We start from the raw sequence: 21599 nt of genomic DNA on the forward strand, positions 1-21599 counted from the left end.
GAATTAGAGGTTAAAACAGGCTTTGTTTTTATTACAGTCTGAATTTCTAAAGAGAACCCAGCAACCTAAAGGTAGGATGAGTTTCCCTTACCCCCACTGATACGTTGAGAGGTAGAGTCCGGTCCCCTTAGTTGACCCAATTTTGTTTCTCCATTCACAGGCTCTTGGTCCTGACGAGATTTCCCCACAACAAGGGGTCATCGAAACGCGTAGACCTTCTCTATCCAGCATTAGGAATTTGCGATTTACTCTAAAGCACATGAAAACTTTGTAGATGCTTATTTCCAATGCTATGTTTTTCTAAAATCATGTTGTAAATAGAATTTTCGAATGTTTATATGTGTATATATATCAGTGTGTTGTCCCGTATGAATGTTGAATGCAAGTTGTTAATTTGTCTTCAAAGTGTCTTTTTTACCTGTTCCATTTGTGTTGTTTTGACATACTTTTGTGGAGTTATTTAAATGTTTACCTAAAAAAACAAAAAAATTGCCCAGTGATATGGTATATGTGATGTAAAAACAATTAAAAGCATTTGATTTATTTCGGACAAAACTTTTCTCCGAGAGTCACTGTTTCAGTCAGCGATTCGAGTGATCATCCTTGGTCCAAGTTCAATTAAGTAGGCAATACTGGTATTGTTTTTGGTTTATAGTTATTTTTATCTATGGCACTTATAATAAAGCAGATGGGATATGATGGAGTAATCCATCCTCCAAACTATAAATCAGGCCCTGAACCACTGTTAGCTACACTGTCCTCATGAATGTTTTTGTTATATGTACTGTAGGAAATGAGTAAAGCATTATAATGGGATATCGCTTTATCAAAATGTTTTTGATCAAGCTACAATTATTGGCCCAGTTGATGGACTAATTTCTCTTCAAACAGTTTAACCTTTTCGGTGTTCCGTCATGAGTCACGGTAGGCGTGTGTTCTTGACGGCCGGGAGCCGTCAGAATGTTTCCGTTCAGCCCATGTGCAGTTAATTCCCCGCCTGTGCGGGAGAATTAATCAGTGGGCGGAGTTCTGGCGGCTCCCAGCCGTCAGGAGCACACGCCCACTATGATTTATGACGGCCAGGAGCCTTCATGAGTACCGCAGGGCTACTCCCAATCCCGCCCCCCTCGCACCGCGGCGGAATTCACACCTCGGCGAAGGGGTTAAGGTGGAAACCGCTACACATTAAGCACACCAAATATAACGACCAGAACATTGACCCTGAAGTCATATCCTTGGTAAGGGATGCAGTTAGGTTGAACCATAAGCAATAGTCAAACACACCACTCTTTAAGCATTAATGTTAACCTTTATAAAAATACTTATGCTAAGGAATGAAACATTGTAAAAGTATATTGTTACCTGCCTTCTGGGTATTTTTGTCTTCTAACCCACTACACATGTATGGTTTTTCTTTGAATATTTGGAATCAATATATTAGAGATTTTCCTCTAAAATGTATTATTTATTATCTGATTTACCAAAATAATTGAAGAGTCTATTTTTGCACAGGAGGAGATTGCTACGTCTGCATCTTTCAAGGGACTAACTTGTAATGTATTCTATTTTGCAGGACTGACGTGGATTACACATATTGTACACCCAGCATTCATCCAGCAATATTTTTTGAGCTTTGGATTTTGGCAAATCTATTAAACATTGGCTGGCTTTTTCTGTGGGACAGAGAGTAAGTTTTATTCTCACATTGATTGTAATGCAGTGCTTGTGAGGCAGTGTGGGTATAGCAAGCGATTAAACGAGTCTGTGACTGCTCTGTGATTATGTACTACTGTGTTTTCACTGTGAGAAGGTTTTTTTGTATTATCAATTTTACTGTTATCAATTGACTTGAAAAATATTTACTGCAGCTTTTCTCCAAAAGCAATCGGCTTGGTGTCTAACTGCATGTTAGCAGCCACCTCATCATTCTAGCCCCATAGGACTCCACCTAGTAACCTCACCTTGATACTAGTGGGCAGGACCCCTTGCTTTACTGATTGCTGCTACCAGGACTTTTTTTCACCAGATCACCTTGGTAAATTACAAGAGGATTGCCTGCTCGGGCAGGTTCAGGCTGGAAAGACGTAGGACCAGAATTCCAGCCCCGTAGGTCAGCCTTCTATGTCAAAATCGCACTCACCTAAAATCCAGGTACAGTGGGAACAGAGATAGTCCTACCTTTCCTCTTCCGGCTAGCCCTCAATACCCAAAATTTCAACAGGTGCGGGTGACCAACCCTTAAGGAAAAGGGGGAAAGAAAATAGGGAGAGCAGAATAACCACCGGGAAAATATGGCTCTCGGTGTGGCACATGACATAATTCCTCAAGTTTCTGGATGTACGGCCAATGTTGCTACGCCATTTCAAGATTAAACACAAGAAAAAGCAGTAAGTAACATTTCGATATATCAGAATGCGAAGAGATGCAACCATGAATCCCTTGCCTCCCATCACCCATGGTTCACTCACCCATGTGATGCAACAAAGCTAGTTAAACAAGCCAGAGATGCTATTACGTCATAGGAAATAATCCTGGAGTTCCTATTAACTGCATAAGAACAGGATGCCAGAATAAACAGGGAATATTGGCAAAAACAAACTCCACAGATAATGATAATTTTAAATAAACACAAAGTCTCAATCCAATCCTGGCTCCTGGGAAGTTAGTAGCAACAAGAAATGCTGCACAACTGTGCAGAAAACAACAGGTAAGGGCTCACAAAAATACTAAATATTGTATATGCCCTTTTCACTGCCAGAGGGAGACTCAGACTTAGTGCACTAACCAAAAAAAGGAAAGGGAACAGTGAGGCATTCAAAAAGACATCAAGCTTAGCTGCCCTGGATCGTCTGGAGTCCCAAGACCCGTGCCGAAATCGAAAATCTGCATACAGAAATAATTAACTACAATGCTAATTTGCCTTAGGTATCAAAGCAAAAATGCATTTTAGAAATGACACATAGACAAATTGTGCTAAACGCACCAGGCATTCATTTTCACTAAGGGATCTTAACTAGAATTTTCCATTAATAAATAAATGTTCTTTAGGAAATGTAGACCCATGCACAAATGTATTCAATAGCTTGACTTTAGGAAGAGGAGCCAAGATGGCGACCTGAGCGGACGTGCAGCCTTTCGGCTCCGCCGGCCCCGGAATCCCGCACCGCAATCCTGAGTACTCTACTTACTATTTTTCATCTTGAATGGTGCGGGAAGCGGAGCTGATGCCATTGGTGTTCCGCCGACCTCTCCACCCGCCCGGATTCGGAAGTTACGGACCGGCTCGCCCTGGCCCGGGACCCTGCTTGCTCCGCTGCGCATTGCGGACCTCACGTCCCCTGACTCAGCCGATCCGCTGCGGGGGTGGTGCGACTGAACGGTGCTTCCCTTGTTAGTGCACGGACTGAGCACCGCCTGCCGCTAGGGAACATCGTGCACGCGCTGGGTTGTACGGAGACGGAGGGAAGAGGTGTCTGACCGGCGGGTCCTTTGTTCTTGGCCGCCATGCTCCTGCTCCTTTCTACTCGTCCCTCTGACCGATGACGGCGAGCCCCACTTGGTTCTGTCTGCCTCCCCACACAACTGCCGGCTTTCAGGCTATACTGCAGATCGGGCGGAATATCGCTAGCCCGGGAACCGCCAACTGCTGTTCGGTCGCGTCCTGCGACCCCCCCCTTTTTTTTCCCCCCCCACAGCACCTCGTTGGGTAGAGGACAAGATGGCGATGCCTGCGGCTCGCCACTGTGAGGAAGACTACGCATCCTCCCCACGCAGCAGCGAGCTCGTCTATGTGCAGGGGGCCGGAGCACATTCTTCCCTCAGAAGTGCAGATTTGGGGACACTACAGCCTGATTGCACCCTTGCAGACGTGTTGGGGACCCTGGGTGAGCTGAGATCGGCGATGATGAGCAGCTACAGCGCACTGGGGGTAAGACTTGATGCTTGCGCCCAAGTTCTCAGCCAGGAGAAGGGGAATCGTCTCCAACGAAATTCCGGACTGGAGCTGTTGCAGTCTACCGCCGCGCCGTTGCCTCGAAGGGATACAGTGGATGCTACAGTAACCATCGCTGTGGCGGGTAGCGGATTGTTGCCAACTAACAGTTCAGTCGTTGCTACACTGTTTCCCCCTTGCTCCATGCTTAACTGTGTGCATCAATTCGTGATGTCGAGGATTTGTATACCAGCGTCCCGCCCTCATGCTTCTTCACCAGCATACTTGTCACGGACTCTGATTGCTCTGTTTTGTGACTTTTGCGGCTTGGACACGCCGGAGAGGCCTGAGACCGAGGGAGATTCCTTTCTTGGGGCCAGACGCCGTTCTTTCTATGCCTATGCACCTCCCCCCTCCTCCGGGCGGCCATTTTCTCTCGTCCCTCTGGACTGCACTGGACTACCAAGTAGAAGGGGTGAGAGGCCGAGCCCCAGATCGGGCCAGGGCTAGGAGACTTTCTTTTGTTTAACAGCCGGGCGGGTGGGTGGAGGTAGGGTGGACCTTGAATTTGGCCTGTTTTATCACGGACTGTGCATTGACTCTCCCTAATTGATTGATTGCTGCTGCTTTACTTGATGTTGCTATTGGGGTGGAGAATGTTTATTGGGCCGGTGGAGTCCGCATATATGTGTAATTGGCCCTCCTCCCGGTTTTTCTTTTGTGGGAGTCCAGGGATGGATTTTTGTTCTTACTCCCTATATCACTGGATTACGCTTTTTTTACTTTTACTTTCTCTTTTTCTTCCTCTTCTTCCTCTTTTCTCTTCTCTTGCTGTATTTCGGGTTTATGGGGCGACAGACACTCTGCTAGGGGGGGGGGGGTAGGCCATAGCCTCTGCATGTGTGTAGGGTGGGGGGTTAAATTTTAGTTCGTGTTTTTTTCTATGGTGCCTTTTTTTGCTCTTTTATAATTTTTTCTTCTTTATTTGGCCCGTGCTAGGCATACTGGGGTATGGGTGGCAGCGCAGACGTAGATGGGTTGTTGAGACTACTTTCTCGTGGTATGAATAATTTGTGGCCATCCTCTGGTCGGGACTTGCATGCTGCGAATCGAATTGTTCGGTAATGGTGCTTCTTGTCAAGTCCCACCTACATGGACCTCGTTTTTTCTTTCCTATTTGTATAAGTACGGAGTAACATGCCCTGATCTTAATAGTCGCACAAAAATTTAAAATTAACCTGCATTGCTCCTGTGTCAAGGCATTGCGGCGCTTTCCAGTCTGCTTTTTGCACAGTAACTAATGTTATGCTGTATTACCTTGTCGCCGTATTGCACGCACTAGTGCTACATGAGAGTTTGTGGCCGGCCGGATGGTTGTGGGCCCGTATTTGTTCTGTTTCTGTGCACAATAAAGGTTTTCAAAAATTTTTTTAAAAAAAAATAGCTTGACTTTAATATGACTTGCTTAAATGTTGTCATAACTGCAGAATGTGCTGAGCTGTTAAAATGTATTCCTTTCTTAAGCTACATTTCTCTCAAAGCACTGAACTAAATTTTCTATTTTTTCATATGTTAATATAATTTTGAATAGGAAATTGCCTATTTACCAATAAACTTAGGCTTGTGAGAAATGTGAATGCCGTTCTATCTTCAGTGAAGTTCATTGTTCCTCAGTGAAACATTGAATAAATAATAGAATAGACTCTGCAATAGTCTTCCAAGGGAACCAAGGCAGAGCATTACCTGTCATCCAAATGTTTTAGTGCGGATTGATAAATTTTGATAATGGATTGTGAACTCTGTGTGTTTGCTGTGGCAAATGAACAATGAAGTCTCTTACTGTCGGAAGATGACTTCTCATTGACTGGGAATGATCAGACCTGCAACTTTGTTAATAGCAAGTTCTCATGTCTTTTATATTAGTGCTTGTTTCTAGTTAGCTAAAGCCACTTGATCATCTTGCCCCATTCCGGCCCACTTGTGCTTTGCTGTGAGCTTCTACTCACAGTGATTGCTGTTGCCTGACACTTTGTAGGTGACAATTTCTGTGTCCATTTTGACCCTGACATCTACAGCGACTTCCATATCTGTTGCCCTAATTTCCTGAATGAAATTTATTTCTGTACAGCTTGCTACTGCGACTGTGTGCTAATTCTTTTGAGAGAGGTGAGACTCAGTTGAGTTTCAAGAATTACTCTTTATGGGGAGTTTGACTACTTAATTCTAAATGTATTTCAATGCTTATTTGATGTTGTTCTTTTCCAGGAACTCTTTATGGGTTCTGGTAGATTATGTTCCTTTTATATAGAAGAGAGACTCATTTACTTCATTACTGTATTTTACTTAATGATGTCTGTAACCAGATTATCTGATTTACTAATTGAATAGAAAGATGAGTAAAAAGAACTTTCCTAAAATTATCATCATTGACTGAACTTAAAACTGAAAATTATGTTGATAATTGTTTTGATTTGATTTGGTTTCCATTCATATACATGGCAAAGATCTGTCGCCTCGATGAAGAAAATATAGCATGGAGTTGGAGTCCATTTTTGTAAGTAAAAAAGTTGAACCTGTACCGGAGAGAAAATTTTGACTCTTTCCAAATTACCAGTTTTCTGGAAGCACAGGATGGTTCCGATCCATCCCCTTCATACGTCTCTTTACCTATTGGAGATGGTGCATTAGTCCTAGCATTTCTCACGTATTCCTCTCACAGCCATTTCATAGCAGTCTTACAATCAGCCCACAAATCAGTTGGCACCACAATATCAAAGAACGTATCCAAATCTTCCCACAACAGCTTTGAAATCTTTACAAACCGTTCTGCCTGTGAGTACCACTGTACTAGTTTGTCTCTCAACTTTGGAAAATTGTTCATAAATGCTGCAAGATCACCTCTGATCCAAGGCTAATGTACATACATCCCTCCTGCTATTCCCCTTAGGTATAAGCTGTAGTTTCCCCATCATTCCTCTACTCTTTCTTATCTGTCGCTTCAGCTTCCCTCTTTTTCTTTTCATGCTTCTTTGCCCATTTAATTTCCAAGTTTTCAGTTGCATCCCATCTACAAATACATTTTACTTACTCCATAATATGCAACTGCTGTCCTGACACATGCATATTTTCAATTGCTACATCATCTAATTGCACCCCGTAACTTCTCTGTAAATGTATGTTTTTAGAAAGATTGATTTCATATTTCTGGGCCAATTCTGTCAGTATCATGTATGACAGCTGCTTGTCTCGTAATTTCTTTACCCAGGTAAATTAATCCCATCTTCTGGTATTTTTCTAAGTGTTCCAACTCTAAGCACCCTCTTATTAACTCCTCTAATTCAACTTTGAATTTGGTAATGTTCAAAGGTCTTTCTTTTTCAGATTCTAAATTCTCTTGAGACGCTACACGTTCTGTCTTTCTAATCTCTACTGCTTCCTCCAACTAAGTTGAAATACTTCCCTCCTCTGTAGGATACTTGTTTCCGGGAGTCAAGTCAAGTCAAGTCAATAAACTTTATTCGGTTGTTCTTATTGACAACCATAAAAGCATTTACATTACAATTAATAGCACACATATTCATTAAAAAGAGAGAATTCAATTATTAATAAAATCGCAGGGATAAGAACACAGAACTACATCAGACATTCAAATCGTTTAAAAAAGATCCTTTGAATAAAAATAAATAACAATTCATGTATTAGTGTTTTTATCCTTCCATACTATTTCTAAATTTCACTGCCAATTTTAAAAAACTACATATATACAAAGTGTATTCACAACTTAGCAGCTGGAGAAAATGTTGTGCAGGACGAAATTGTACAAAATTCAATTTTTTCAAACAGGGTTTCAAATATAGCTTCCTTGGTATGACATAAAAAGGACAAAAGAACAGGAAGTGTGCCAGGTCTTGCGGAGACTTATCGTCGCAGCCGCAAGCCGGCAACACTTGCCCACGATGAGAACCCCTGGGAACAGCCAACAAGAAATGAAACAGGTTGAACCTGAACCTTGTCAATAGGAAACGGTCATAACTAGACATTTGCCATGTCAGGTAGGGTTCCATGAGCAAAGTGCTTTTAATTAATACATGATTACGTACACTTTCTTTTTTTAGTTCACATGATTCCCTATCCTGTTGTCTAGAATCAATAAAAGCCTTCTTGACCGTGATAACATCCATTTTAGTAATGGATTCAGGAAATAAGAAAAGTTCAGGACGACCTAAGTCAGTAAAGCACTTGTATAAGTACTTTAACCAGGGAACCTCCATCCTGTTATCCCATGTAAGTGTTTCTCTTAGAATAAGCTTGGTGAGTGGTATGTTGTCATTTAACCAACAATTCATCAAGCATAACAAGGGATTCACTGCAATTTTGTCACATACATAGGGAACCCCCAATTCCTCATGCACAGAAAAATTTGCTGTACCCCTGGGAACCCTTAGAATCTGTTTTAAAAAGGTATTTTCGACTATCTGTAGGGCTTCCAGAGGAGCATATCCCCAAATTTCACTGCCATAACATGCTGTGGTGACACTTTTGGCCTTGTAAAGTTGGAGTAGAGCAGCAACTGGGCTATTTCCCATTTTCCTGGAGAAATCCAGTATAGCCGCGTTTACCCTAATAACCTCTCCCTTCTTTTTTTGGGTCACGGGTCCCCAATTTAATTGACTATCAAAGAGGACCCCAAGGTATGAGAATGTATGTGTTACAGGGATTTCTACTCCATTTACATTTAAGCGGTTTGATTTTTTGTAGCCTTGACCAACCTACATTATGTAGGATTTGGTGTTGTTAATACTTAATTCTCTTGACTTCATGAAAGAGTAGAAGGAGTCTAATAAAATTTGAAGTCCGTTGGCAGTTCTAGATAAGAGGACTGTGTCATCCGCATATAGTAGAACCGGCAGTCCCTTTCGGCCAATGTACGGGTAGTCTGTGTTAGTACTTAAAAGGTGCTCTTCCAAGTCATTAATGTAGAGGTTAAAAAGGAACGGGGCCAGAATGCACCCTTGTCGGACGCCCCGGTACACTCCAAAGTCTTTGGTCACTTTTAGATCTTGGGTGTATCTGACATTCGCTTTAGTATCAGAGTGCATATCTTCTAAAAAATTAACTAAGTTTTTATCCACGCCCATTTTTTCCATGGCGCCCCAGAGCTTTCCCCGACTCACGCAATCGAAAGCCGAGGAAAGATCCATGAACGCCATGTGAATCGTTCCTCTTCGAGCCTTAGTATACTTCCCAATAATAAGGTACAAATTTAAGCATTGAGAAATAGTGGAATGTCCAGGCCTAAATCCATACTGGATTGGGGATATTATATTATTTTCCTCTGACCATCTGACCAACCTGTTTAAAATGACTCCTCCAACAACTTTAGCCACGGAGTTTATTAGTGATATTGGTCTATAACAGGCAGGGCTGCTATGGTCTCCTTTCTTGAAAATGGGCACAATTGTAGATACCCCCCATGATTTTGGGCATCCACATGACACAGCCGCATTAAGTACTGCTGTAAGGACCGGTGCCCAAAGTGCTATACAGGATTTAAAGAGGTCAGGCGGAAGACCGTCAGGTCCTGGGGCCTTGTTGTTTGATAGACCTTTGATTCCCTTTATTATTTCATCAATTGAGAAGCATAGTAAAATTTCTCTACTTTCATTTGAACTGTGTTCTACCTGCAACTCATTGTTTTTAAAAATAGAGCTGAAGTGGTTAATCCATTCTTCCTCTGGGATATTAGTGCCCACATTAGAAGTACTAGGATAATCAAATATAGGCTTATTAATAATCTCCCAGAACTTCGAACTATTTTTTAGTGTCTCAGGATCTAACAGTGACTCCCATACCCTTTTTTTAACTGCTCGCTTGCGGGTGGCAAGTGACTTCTTGTACCCAGCCCGCAAATCCCTAATGATCAGCGGGTCTCTTGGTTTTATTTTTAGGGCTTTCTTAAGCTCACGGCTAGCCTTCGAACAATCACTGTCAAACCGTTTCGGGTTACTAGTTGAGTTGATTTTCCCCTTAGTAGGTATCGTTAAAAATGACTCCACCTTCTTGGCAATCTCCTTAAAAGATGTCAAGATTTGTAATGGTGCTGATACAGGAGATGTACATACCGTCAGTTCGTGATTGCAAACATCATTAATAGAGGTATAAAATTGATCACAATCCACCATTGACCATTTTAGGCGACGCTTACCATTAATGCATTTTGTAAGGCCGCGATCCTCTCGAGAATTGCGCTTTTCAAGTATATTCACGCCCATTGTAATGCATAAAGGGTTATGGTCGCTATAAATGCTTAGAAGAATCGAGAAATCCTCAATAATATTAGCAAAATCAGCCGAAAGAAGAATATGGTCTATGTAAGTCCCTGTAGCATGACCTTAAAAGGTAGGGGTTGAAAATACAGTTTGGTCCGGTACTATCGACATTGCTGTGAAAAGGTTGTTTTCATTCATTAAATCATTTAAACCTGTACCCCTCCGCGAGTGGTCAAAATGAATTCCTTCCATACTATTGCAACCCATTTGACCAACTGGTCTCACGCTGGGATTCCCACATAAATGTGTATTAAAATCACCCACTAGTATCTTAAGGCGTGGCAGAGAACTATCATTTGCCCTTAGGAATTCACGCAAAGACTCAATATTACAATCTCCAGACTGATTCACTGCATTGTAGAAGTTGATCAATACAAAATTAGTTTTACCCCTCTTGAGTTCTAGAATCTGGATATTGTTGTTACCGGAGTAGTGTTCAATTTTATGACATATAAGCGACAAATTAACAAAAATTGCCAAACCCCCTTTAGCTCTTCCACTAGCAGATGGAGCTGCCGGAATTATAAAGCTCTGGTATCCTTCAATGTGTACATTTTTTCCCACTACCCAAGTTTCTTGGAGGCATATTATGGGATAATTTTTAACAAAGGACAACCAATCTTTGTCTTTCAGTTTATCAAGGAGTCCAGCTATATTCCACCATAATAATAGCCCCTCCTTACATTTTTGAGGTTCACATTGTATTATGTCCACTTTCTCACGTGCATCTAGGCTAGTGGGTATTAAACCAGTACTGTAACATTCCTGAACTGTCCCAGAATTGTCCGTAATGTGAGCTGGGAGAAGAGCTAAGTTTATATCAATATGTGAACCGGATATATCAATTAAATGGTTCTCAGCACCCAGTGCCACAACATTACTACCTTGCAGTTCTAAGACTTGGGTAACATTCCCTAAGCCTATATCTTCTGGTAGGCGATCATTGGGGGCAGTGTTACATGGTGTGTCAAGTAGGCATTCCACCCCATCCAACCCACCCTCAACAGAAAAGACGTCATACCTGTTGGAAATAGGAATATAAAAACAGTTGTTGAGGTGGTTAGGGTATTGTTGATCTATGTGGTGTGGTCGTATTGGGCGATCCCATCTGTCCCGACTATAGCCCCAGTTATTAGTTGGTGCGCCAAAACCCCATCCGTTAGTTGTTTCTGGCCATATTGGCCTAGAGTGGGTATGAATAGGCTTAGGATTGATATCCCTTCTCAGGCTGAGGGAAGTGTAATCTTAGATTCTGATACACTTGAAAATGGTACCTCAAACATGAGTATCCACATAACACAGGGACAAGACACAGCCCCGGTTAATGATTCGGATTTCCAGATAGTTGATATTGAACAAGATCAAACTGTACAAGAGATTGAGCAGATAAATAATGATGTTGACCCCCCTGCTCAAGCCCCAGCTCCTCGAGCTATTAGAAAGTGCAGAAAAACACAACTACATCGTGGCGGAGCTTATTCTGGGAGGAAGAGGGCCGCGTCACCCGTGAGAAGTAGGGAAAAAGGTAGGGGGAAAGTAGAAGATGCTGAGAAGTTAAATGTGGATGAAGAACTTATATCTAGGATAGCAGATTTAATTGATACCAAATTCAAAGCTTTAATTAAACCAGTAGTGACCAAACTGGATAAGCTATCTGCAGATGTAAAGAAGTTAGGCGCAGATCAGAAAAAGATAACGGAAGAGGTGTCAACCATATTAGAAACAGTAAAAAATTTGGTTTTACCTGTAAAAGAGGCCTTTGGACTTAGACCAGATGGAGGTACAACCTCCAACACCACACAAGTAAATCTATTAGAACAGACCCCAACTATTGCGCCCAATCATTTATTGCCAAGTGAGATCCACCCCACACACCCTCCTGTAATATCCCTACCAAGTGTAGAAGAAGATACACTACACTTTATTGAAGATGCGGCACCTTTAGTGCTGGTACTGGCAAATGCTCCCCCACTAGCACCAGATCAATCTGAATCCCCCACGGCGCTAACAAGTAAAGCCCTGCATTGTCATGCCCGTTGTTTTTTGCCAAAGAATTCTAAGGTAAGAGGGATGATGGTACCTCTCCTGCGTTGCGGCGGTAGAATATTTGGCAGGATGTTAGGTAAGACCGCAGAATTTACAAAGTTTATAATTATGCAGTCACCTTTAAATTTTTTGGGGTTTTGACCTATCCATGAGACCCTTCTGGCTGATTTGATATCTCCAGCTAGCTGTTGTTTCCCCCATGGGGCCAACTGCATATTACCAGATAACCAATGCAGGGCTTTACTTGTTAGCGCCGTGGGGGATTCAGATTGATCTTGTACCAAGTAGTTTTCTATAGTATTACCCCCCGCCACTAAATTCTTTTTAGGCATTCTTGTTTATACTGATGTTAAGTCCCAGACTTTAGCAGTCAAATAAGATGAGAGGGCACACAATGAAACGATACAAATATGTCCAGGGTGAACGTTAATATTAAAGATAGATAGTCTTACTGCAACCATGCAGGTCTGGTTCAACAGGGGCAGAGTGGCGTGTCCAGTCCAGTCTCAGCCTGTCTCGGACTGTCTAAGACTGTCCGCCCTTTGTCCGGGCTTCGTCCGGCGTCCCGCACACGCGAGCCGCTGTGCGTCTGTTGTACGTTTTTGTAGGAGGAGCAGGGGGCGGGAAGAGACTCCAGGTGCGCTACGATGATCCTGCGCGGAACCCTGGGTCTCGCAGTCCCAGCCCCTGTTACAGCAGCCTTTCAAACACTTTAGGGCAAAATACTCCTCTCCTCGCACTTTGGCAAGCGGCTAGCGGACAGGAAGAATCCCACGCAGAGTCACAGTCTCCAACACAGCTGCGAGCGGCTCCCGCGAAGCGGGGGCCGCGAGCTGTTTTAACGGCAAGTCAGGCAATCAGGGAGGAGCAGGGGGCGGGAAGAGACTCCAGGTGCGCTACGATGTTCCTGCGCGGAACCCTGGGTCTCGCAGTCCCAGCCGCTGTTACAGCAGCCTTTCAAACACTTTAGGGCAAAATACTCCTCTCCTCGCACTTTGGCAAGCGGCTAGTGGACAGGAAGAATCCCACGCAGAGTCACAGTCTCCAACACAGCTGCGAGCGTGTTGGAGTCCGGGAGTCATAGGAGCCATTAAAACCCGTGCCCCGCTATCTATAAGTGCTTGCACTGTCTATGGTGGTCTCCACACAACAATCCATGAATTTTGAGAAAACAAGACAAATCCTGTTATAGGTGTACCTCGTCCTGCTGCTTGAACATCTTGCATCAAATGTACATTTTGCAAGGCATTTGGACTTGGCTTAGGTAAAGTCTGTACATTTACTAGTGGTACTGGCACTGCAGTATGCACTACTGGTGTTCTTGTCACAGTAGAGACTGTTACTTGTGGTCAAGCCACAACTGGTGGAACAATTTGAAATTATCTGCATAGGTCTCTCAGTCTGTACTGTACTAATTTCCAGAGGTGCAGAAGCCACCGTACTACTTGTACTGGCACTCAATTCTACCTATTCAGTTGGTGTTCTATAACTGGTGGGTCTAGAACCCAACATTTCTTATAAAAGGTAATCTCTAGAATCACTTTCGATCTCTTCTTTTACCGCTTGCTTTTCTTTGCCCTTCTCATGTTTTCTTTATATTTCATTTTCCTGAAACGTCGGTTGTAATGACTGGATACAATCTAGTTTGCTCAATTATAGCTTTCCTCAATCCACGTTGTCCTTCATCCCATTTACCATCTGCATAATTACACACTGCTCTCTTTGTCCCTCTCTGATATTTGTCCTTCTCTCTATCTCAGGCAGCCTTCTCCCATAAATTTAAAGCCTCATCTTGTGACGGTCTAGGAGGTGGATTCATCTCGTATAATGTCCCTTTCCAATTGTCAAGAATTCTCATTTCAAAAGTTCCTTATCTAGGAAAACTCAATTGACCTTCCTTTCTGTGATCTTGCACCATTGACAAAGCTAAAACTATGTGTGTAACCCACGTTCTATTATCATAGCATACTCAGGCATACTCGCAGGAGGTGCCTCTTCTCCTTTCTGTACTGGAATAGTAACATCCCCTTTTAATAATAATAATAATAATAATAATAATGGAGTATTTGTAAAGCGCTAGAGAGGAAACTTAGCCCCCAAAAGGGCATCAAGGCGCTATCAGATGGAAACAGCATAAACATAACCACTGGCAGAATATAAGATAAGGAGAACAGCCACGTTTTTATAAGTTTACGAAAAACTGTCAAAGACGGCTGTCTAGCAATTTCGGGCGGGAGTGAGTTCCATAATTTTGGAGCGAGCGAGGAAAAAGCTCTACCTCCCCATCTCACCTTATTAACATTTTTAGTGGCAGATCGAAGGGATCTGCTGGGAGTGTAAGATTTCAATAAGGATTTGACCCCTTCTGGGCCTGATCCGAAGAATACACTATGGGCGAAGCAAAGGATCTTAAATGAGATTCTCGCCTGAATGGGCAGCCTGTGCAGTTCCCTTCTTGCCGTCGTCGCTGATGATCTCCTGGGCAGATTCATAACTAATCTGGCAGTCGCATTTTGGATTACCTGTAATTTTTGGATCTCCTTCTGATTTATACCGCCATAAAGAGCGTTACAATAGTCGTTCCTGGATAATACCAGGGCGACCCTAGATTGTTTTTGCGCCTCAGGGGAAAGAAAAGGAGCTATCTTCTTCAAGGTCCGAATAATGGTACAGCATGTGCCAACCGTTTTATTGACCTGTCGATCAAATGACAGTGTAGGATCTATGATAACGCCTAAATTCTTAACGAATTTGGCAGGGCGAGGACATTCGCCCAAGGAAGCGGGCCACCACTCCTCATTCCACAGATCTTGATTCCTACCAATTACCAATTACCAATTACCAGCACCTCTGTTTTCTCACCATTAAGCTTAAGAAAATTCCTTATCATCCATGATGATACAGATTCCATGCAGGTCCTAAATTTTGCGGCACAGTCTTGCCCAGACTGATTGCCGAGACAATGATCTGCGTGTCATCGGCGTAAGATAACACCTGATATCCAAATTCTCTTATTATTTTGGCGAGGGGGGTCACATATACATTAAACAAAACCGGGCTAAGCGCCGAGCCCTGTGGGACTCCACATTACACCGCCATAGTGGGGACATAAAATCACCCAATTTCACTTTTTGCTGTCTCTGGCTCAGAAAAGAGGCCAAAAGATTCAACGCACTGCCCGCTACCCCTATCTAGCCACCAGGATAGAGGGGGACAGGGTATCGAAGGCTGCTGTTAAATCCAGCAGGACCAACAAAGTGGTCTGGCCCTTGTCCACCTCAGATCTAATATTATAACTATAATATTTTCCTTTACCAAACTCTTAATTTCTTTAAAACATTTCATGATCACTAGAAATTTTAACACAAAAACAATCTCAAATCAATGTTTTGATTTTGTTCCGGACACATCAGATTCTTTGACCACTCCTGTGTCAGCTATTATTTTCCAAAATCCAGTTAACAAATCTCAATGCTGGTTAGTATAGGGAATTATGAGTATAGTATTAGTATAGAGAGGTACAAGTTAATTTTAGCAGAGGACATGCAAATCTGTTATTTGGATTTAATTGAGTAAAGGGGGGATAGAGTTGGATGGAAAACTCGAAGTGTTAATTGGGAGATCATAGTAGTAAGTTGAGGTCTGGGATGAGTAAAGGAAAGATGGAAGAGGGGAGAGTCTGTAGAAAGGGATTAGGGAGAAAGAGAATCAGAGTAGAACAATTAGGTTCGGGATGAGTCAAAGAAGAGATAACATGAGGGAGAATTTAGTAGGGTTGTTTGGGAGATCATTGTAAACTGGTGTTTGGGGTGAGCCAGGAGGTGTAGAGGAGGGAGGAGCCTAGAAGAGTTATTTTGGAGCCCATAGTAGTAGAACGGGTTTGGGATGAGAGAGAGTAAAGATTGAGGATAAATTGATAAAGGTGTAGGGTGATGGTTGGACAGAGTAAAGCTTTCGAGAGAGTCGTTTTTTCCCTTGTACAATAGGGCTAAAATAAATATATAGATACATGATTACATAGTTAGGTAATATATGTGTAAGGAATAGAATGTATTGGCATTTGTCTGTTTTTTTTTGGAGTAGTGAATAGATATTGTTGTGGTTTTCGGTGAAAGACTTGTATGTGCAGTACTGCTGGTGAGTGGTATTCGAATAGTACAGGTGTGGCGATGTGTCTTGGAGAAGAGTATGTGTTTGTAAGATGGGATGGACAAGAGTTATGAGTGTGTGTGGGATTTGATCACTGGAATGGGTAATGCAAGCCATGGAGTGACAAGTAAGGGTTGTATTGTTGTGTGTAATTGGTAAAAAGAGGAAGCAGGTGTTGGTGGATGGTGTGATGGAAGGCTGAGTATAGGTTTTGTCACGGAAAAACAGGGTCTGTTAGGAGCAAGTAGAGGATAGAGCTGGTTTAATGACAATCTAAAGCCATGGAACCATCCATCCCTGGAGGTGTTAGAGACGCCATAAAAATATAATCAGAAAGATCAACCAATGAAAGTGTCCCAGAGTATATGATGTCTGCTGAAGTTACACTGATCTCTGATCTTTTCTTTAAAACAAAGATTCCAAACGTGGAGTCCACCTGGCTTTCTGAAGAATGTGCCAGGTGAATCAATATGACAAATGGTTTTAAAGAGGATTACGCTCTATGACAAATGTGTAACGGAACCTTTTTCCATCAGGCCAACCCTTCAATACCAGGCTGACCTCATCTGTGTAATTTAGCCTACCTTTACTTTCTGACCTTACTAAAAAAATAAGTAGAATGACATTTAAGTGTTTTTGCTACATTTATATTATTTCCCCATGGACTTGCTCTGGTTCTCATAGACTTTTATAGAAGGTGCGGATCCAATTAAGGTCAACTGAACATACCCATACCAAATTATATTTGGTTTTGTCCATTCGATTCTAGTAATATTTCATAGCTGTATTTTCACCATTTCACTGCTTTGTCTTGCTACCAACATGTCATGATCTTGTTTGTATTGATACATTTTATAAATTGAGTACTTACACAATCCAGCATTGCCCAAAGAGCAAGCTCCGAGTTGGTCCAGTACTACTATACAAGAGGTAAGGATACCTTAGGAGTTCTCAGATTTGGGCCTTTCCTGATAGTAAGTTGTGAAGCTCAGCTAAAACACATATAAACATTCCTTACTAATGCTCTCCCATTCCTATCCTACTAGAGCATTTTCTTACATGAATCCTGTGACCCAATGTCCACTTCACTGCCCAATCTATGGGCCTCCTCCTACCCTCATACAACATCGTGTATAACCTAAGTTTCACCTATAATGCAAACTTATTCTTGAAACACTAACTGAATATTTTAGCAAAATGTACACTGTATCATCATGCATTATCAATAGCATTGTCTTTCCACTTCTTCTAAGTCATACAGATGCTTTGGTCCACATGGTTGTAATGTCTCAATACAAAGTTAACAGCATTTACCACCAGCCTCCCATCAACAAACCATTTAAAAAGCAAGATCTCATCTCTGTACAGACCAAGTTGATGTAAATAGACTGTTAAACCTTCTCTGATGCCTCTGCAGTGGCTCCCCAACAAGTAAAACTGGGCGTTCTAAGCCTTCTGCTTAGCACTGAAAGCATTCCACATGTAGGATAAGAGACCTCTCCAAATGTTTCTAAATCTATCAACTATCTACATCCCTCTGCCCATCTTCCCAAAACTGTCCTTATAACAAAGGCAGTATAAACAGTAAAGCTGAATATCCGTCCATGGTTCAGTTAGCAGTTATAGGATTCCTATCCCCATTATCTTCCTTTCTTACCAGATGAGCCAAAAAAAAGATTGGCACACACCTATTTTGCCTTGCAAGGAGATGAGATGCAAACTAAATAATGCCTGAACCTCAAAGCTGAATCATTTCCTCCTGTCTTACTATAACCTCGAGTCCTGTTTTTAAGAAAGTGCAGTGTCTTGCAAAAACAGTAACATTAAAATAAAATTTGGAAACAAAAAAAAAATAAAGAAAATGAATGAATGTTATTGCCTGGTAGGTTCCTTATCTGAATGCTAGCAATCGTACGTGACTGAGATCAACGAAAATGCTTCCATAATAGGATACATTTTCCAGTTCTTCTGTTGATGCTGGCTGTGTTACTCTACCACTGTGACTGCATTTTTATACCTGGCATTAATAGCTGAGAAATATTCTCCATGAATGTAAGTTATACACGATGACAATTATCTGTGGGCCTACGGAGCAGAAAAATCTGCATGGGCAGTACTCTTCTTTTAGTGGCTGGCGAAAGTGTACAATACAATTTAAGGTATACATAAGGCCTACAAATGGGCAAACCCCCATAAGTGTTTTACAACATGATTGCTTATGAAGGTGTCCTTGAGCAGAGGTTGGGGGGCATGGTTGATGGGAGTGGGATGAGACGGAATATAAGTACATAAAGAATTCCAAAAGGATCGGAATGTAATATTCAATACCTATAACATTTTGCAGATTGATCATTAAGAGTAATACAGCAGATTCCAGCTTGAAACATCTATGAAACTTGTGCACTAAATTGTTTTATCCTTGAATTTTGCAAGCAAAGGCAGACATGTGCATTACTGATGAGGGGTGATACCCTGAAACCAGTCTCAGTATGCTTGTTTATGGTCCAACAAGGACCTGGTCTGGTAGTTCAGACTGGATGGTTCCTATGGGCAGCAGGGGCAAACCTGATTTTCATTAGGCTGGATACAAACTGGAGTAGCGTAGTGAGCAGAAAACGATGGATCAAATCCAGATTTGTGTCTGGGGGTGAATGTTCGTTCAGCATTCTGTCCATCATTTCTTTTTTTAGCTTTTTTCCTATATATGACAGAGGTTTGCTATCTTTCAAGGAAAACTATTTGGATACACTTTTGTTGCCATCTGTGTTAGGCTACTAGGTTGACTGCAGGGCAATTCATCAGAGGAAACTGTTAATTTGGCAAATAATTGCAATATCTGAAATAAACAATAATTACATTGTTACCACATCGTATACTGTTGAGAAAGTCAAAGCCTCTTGTGTAACCATTTTTTGGTCAGTGGAATCACTAATAGGTTTGGCTTAAAACTCAAAATGTATGTCATTAATTTGGTGTGTGTGTGTGTTTGGTATTGTAGATGGGTGACTGAATGAATGCAAGAATGCGTCACTGCATGAATGAATACATGCAGCCAGAGAGCGCATACATAATAAATAATTGAATGTGTATTCGAAAAATGACTCTGTTCAACATAGAGATACTTTCAGTTATAAAGTGTACATATTGGCCTCCCATTCCATACCATTCTTCCCTAATCACAGGAAAGAGCATTGATTTACAACCTAGAAAATTGATTAATGTAAACGAGCTTTAGTGATTTGATAAAGAGCATCAGGTCAAATGGACATAAACAACTGAAGTCCTTTCGCAGCCTACACTTGATTCACACGTGCATAAAAACCAAAAATGGTTTTCAGGTGTACCGGAATGTATGATTATCAATAAAAGTGGTCTTTTCTTTCCTAAGTGCTGTCTTTTACTGTCTGGAATCAACCTCCTGGATCCTGGCAGGTCTCTTCCTGAGACTGTCAACATTCTTGACAATTTTCTTCTCTTCACTGGTTAAAGCACTGGTAGATTAGGTTCCTTTTATATAGAAGAGAGACTCATTTCTTTCATTATTGATGACTCTAACTGTATTTTACTTAATGATGTCTGTAACCAGATTATCTGATTTACTAATTGAATAGAAAGATGAATAAAAAGAACTTACCTAAAATTATCATCATTGACTGAACTTAAAACTGAAAATTATGTTGATGATTGTTTTGATTTGATTTGGTTTCCATTCATATACATGGCAAAGATCTGTCGCCTCGATGAAGAAAATATAGCATGGAGTTGAAGTCATTTTTGTAAGTAAAAAAGTTGAACCTGTACCTGAGAGAAAATGTTGACTCTTTCCAAATTACCAGTTTTCGGGAAGCATAGGATGGTTCCGATCCATCAGCTTCAAACGTCTCTTTAACTACTGGAGATGGTGCATTAGTCCTAGCATTTCTCACTTGTTCCTCTCACAGCCATTTTATAGCAGTCTTACAATCAGCCCACAAATCAGTTGGCACCACAATATCAAAGAACGTATCCAAATCTTCCCACAACAGCTTTGAAATCTTTATAAACCATTCTACCTGTGAGTACCACTGTACTAGATTGTCTCTCAACTTTGGAAAATTGTTCATAAATGCTGCGAGATCACCTCTGATCCAAGGCTAATGTACATACATCCCTCCTGCTATTTCCCTTAGGGATAAGCTGTAGTTTACCCGTCATTCTCCTCCTCTTTCTTATCTGTCACTTCAGCTTCCCTCTTTTTCTTTTCATGCTTCTTTGCCCATTTAATTTCTAAGTTTTCATTTTCATCCCATCTACAAATACATTTTACTTACTCCATAATATGCAACTGCGTTCCTGACACATGCATATTTTCAATTGCTACATCATCTAATTGCACCCTGTAACTTCTCTGTAAATGTATGTTTTTAGAAAGATTGATTTCATATTTCTGGGCCAATTCTGTCAGTATCATTTATGACAGCTGCTTGTCTCATAATTTCTTTACCCAGGTAAATAATCCCATCTTCTGGTATTGTTCTAGGTGTTCCAACTCTAAGCACCCTCTTATTAACTCCTCTAATTCAACTTTGAATTTGGTAATGTTCAAAGGTCTTTCTTTTTCAGATTTTAAATTCTCTTGAGACGCTACACGTTCTGTCTTTCTAATCTCTACTGCTTCCTCCAAATAAGTTGAAATACTTCCCTCCTCAGTAGGATACTTGTCTCCGGGAGTCATATGAGCCATTAAAACCTGTGCCCCGCTATCTATAAGTGCTTGCACTGTCTATGGTGGTCTCCACACAACAATCCATGAATTTTGTGAAAACAAGACAAATCCTGTTATAGGTGTACCTCGTCCTGCTCCTTGAACATCTTGCATCAAATTTACATTTTGCAAGGCATTTGGACTTGGCTTAGGTAAAGTCTGTACATTCACTAGTGGTACTGGCACTGCAGTATGCACTACTGGTGTTCTTGTCACAGTAGAGACTGTTACTTGTGGTCAAGCCACAACTGGTGGAACAATTTGAAATTATCTGCATAGGTCTCTCAGTCAGTACTGTACTGTACTAATTTACAGAGGTGCAGAAGCCACCGTACTACTTGTACTGGCACTCAATTCTACCTATTCAGTTAGTGTTCTATAACTAGTGGGTTTAGAACCC

At 41.6% G+C, this 21599-nt stretch overlaps 1 protein-coding gene across 1 annotated transcript in view; it reads left to right on the forward strand.

Moving 5' to 3' along the window:
* The window catches only part of LOC147722756 (uncharacterized), a 529150-nt gene that overhangs the window by 224366 nt on the left and 283185 nt on the right, over window positions 1-21599 (forward strand). Inside the window, exon 3 of the mRNA XM_086965224.1 lies at window positions 1574-1687. Within this exon, the coding sequence (XP_086821350.1) occupies window positions 1574-1687 (114 nt within the window). The remainder of the gene's footprint in view (window positions 1-1573; window positions 1688-21599) is intronic.

This window comes from Lissotriton vulgaris, chromosome 4_1 (assembly GCF_964263255.1).
Source record: "Lissotriton vulgaris chromosome 4_1, aLisVul1.2, whole genome shotgun sequence".
Taxonomy (NCBI): domain Eukaryota; kingdom Metazoa; phylum Chordata; class Amphibia; order Caudata; family Salamandridae; genus Lissotriton; species Lissotriton vulgaris.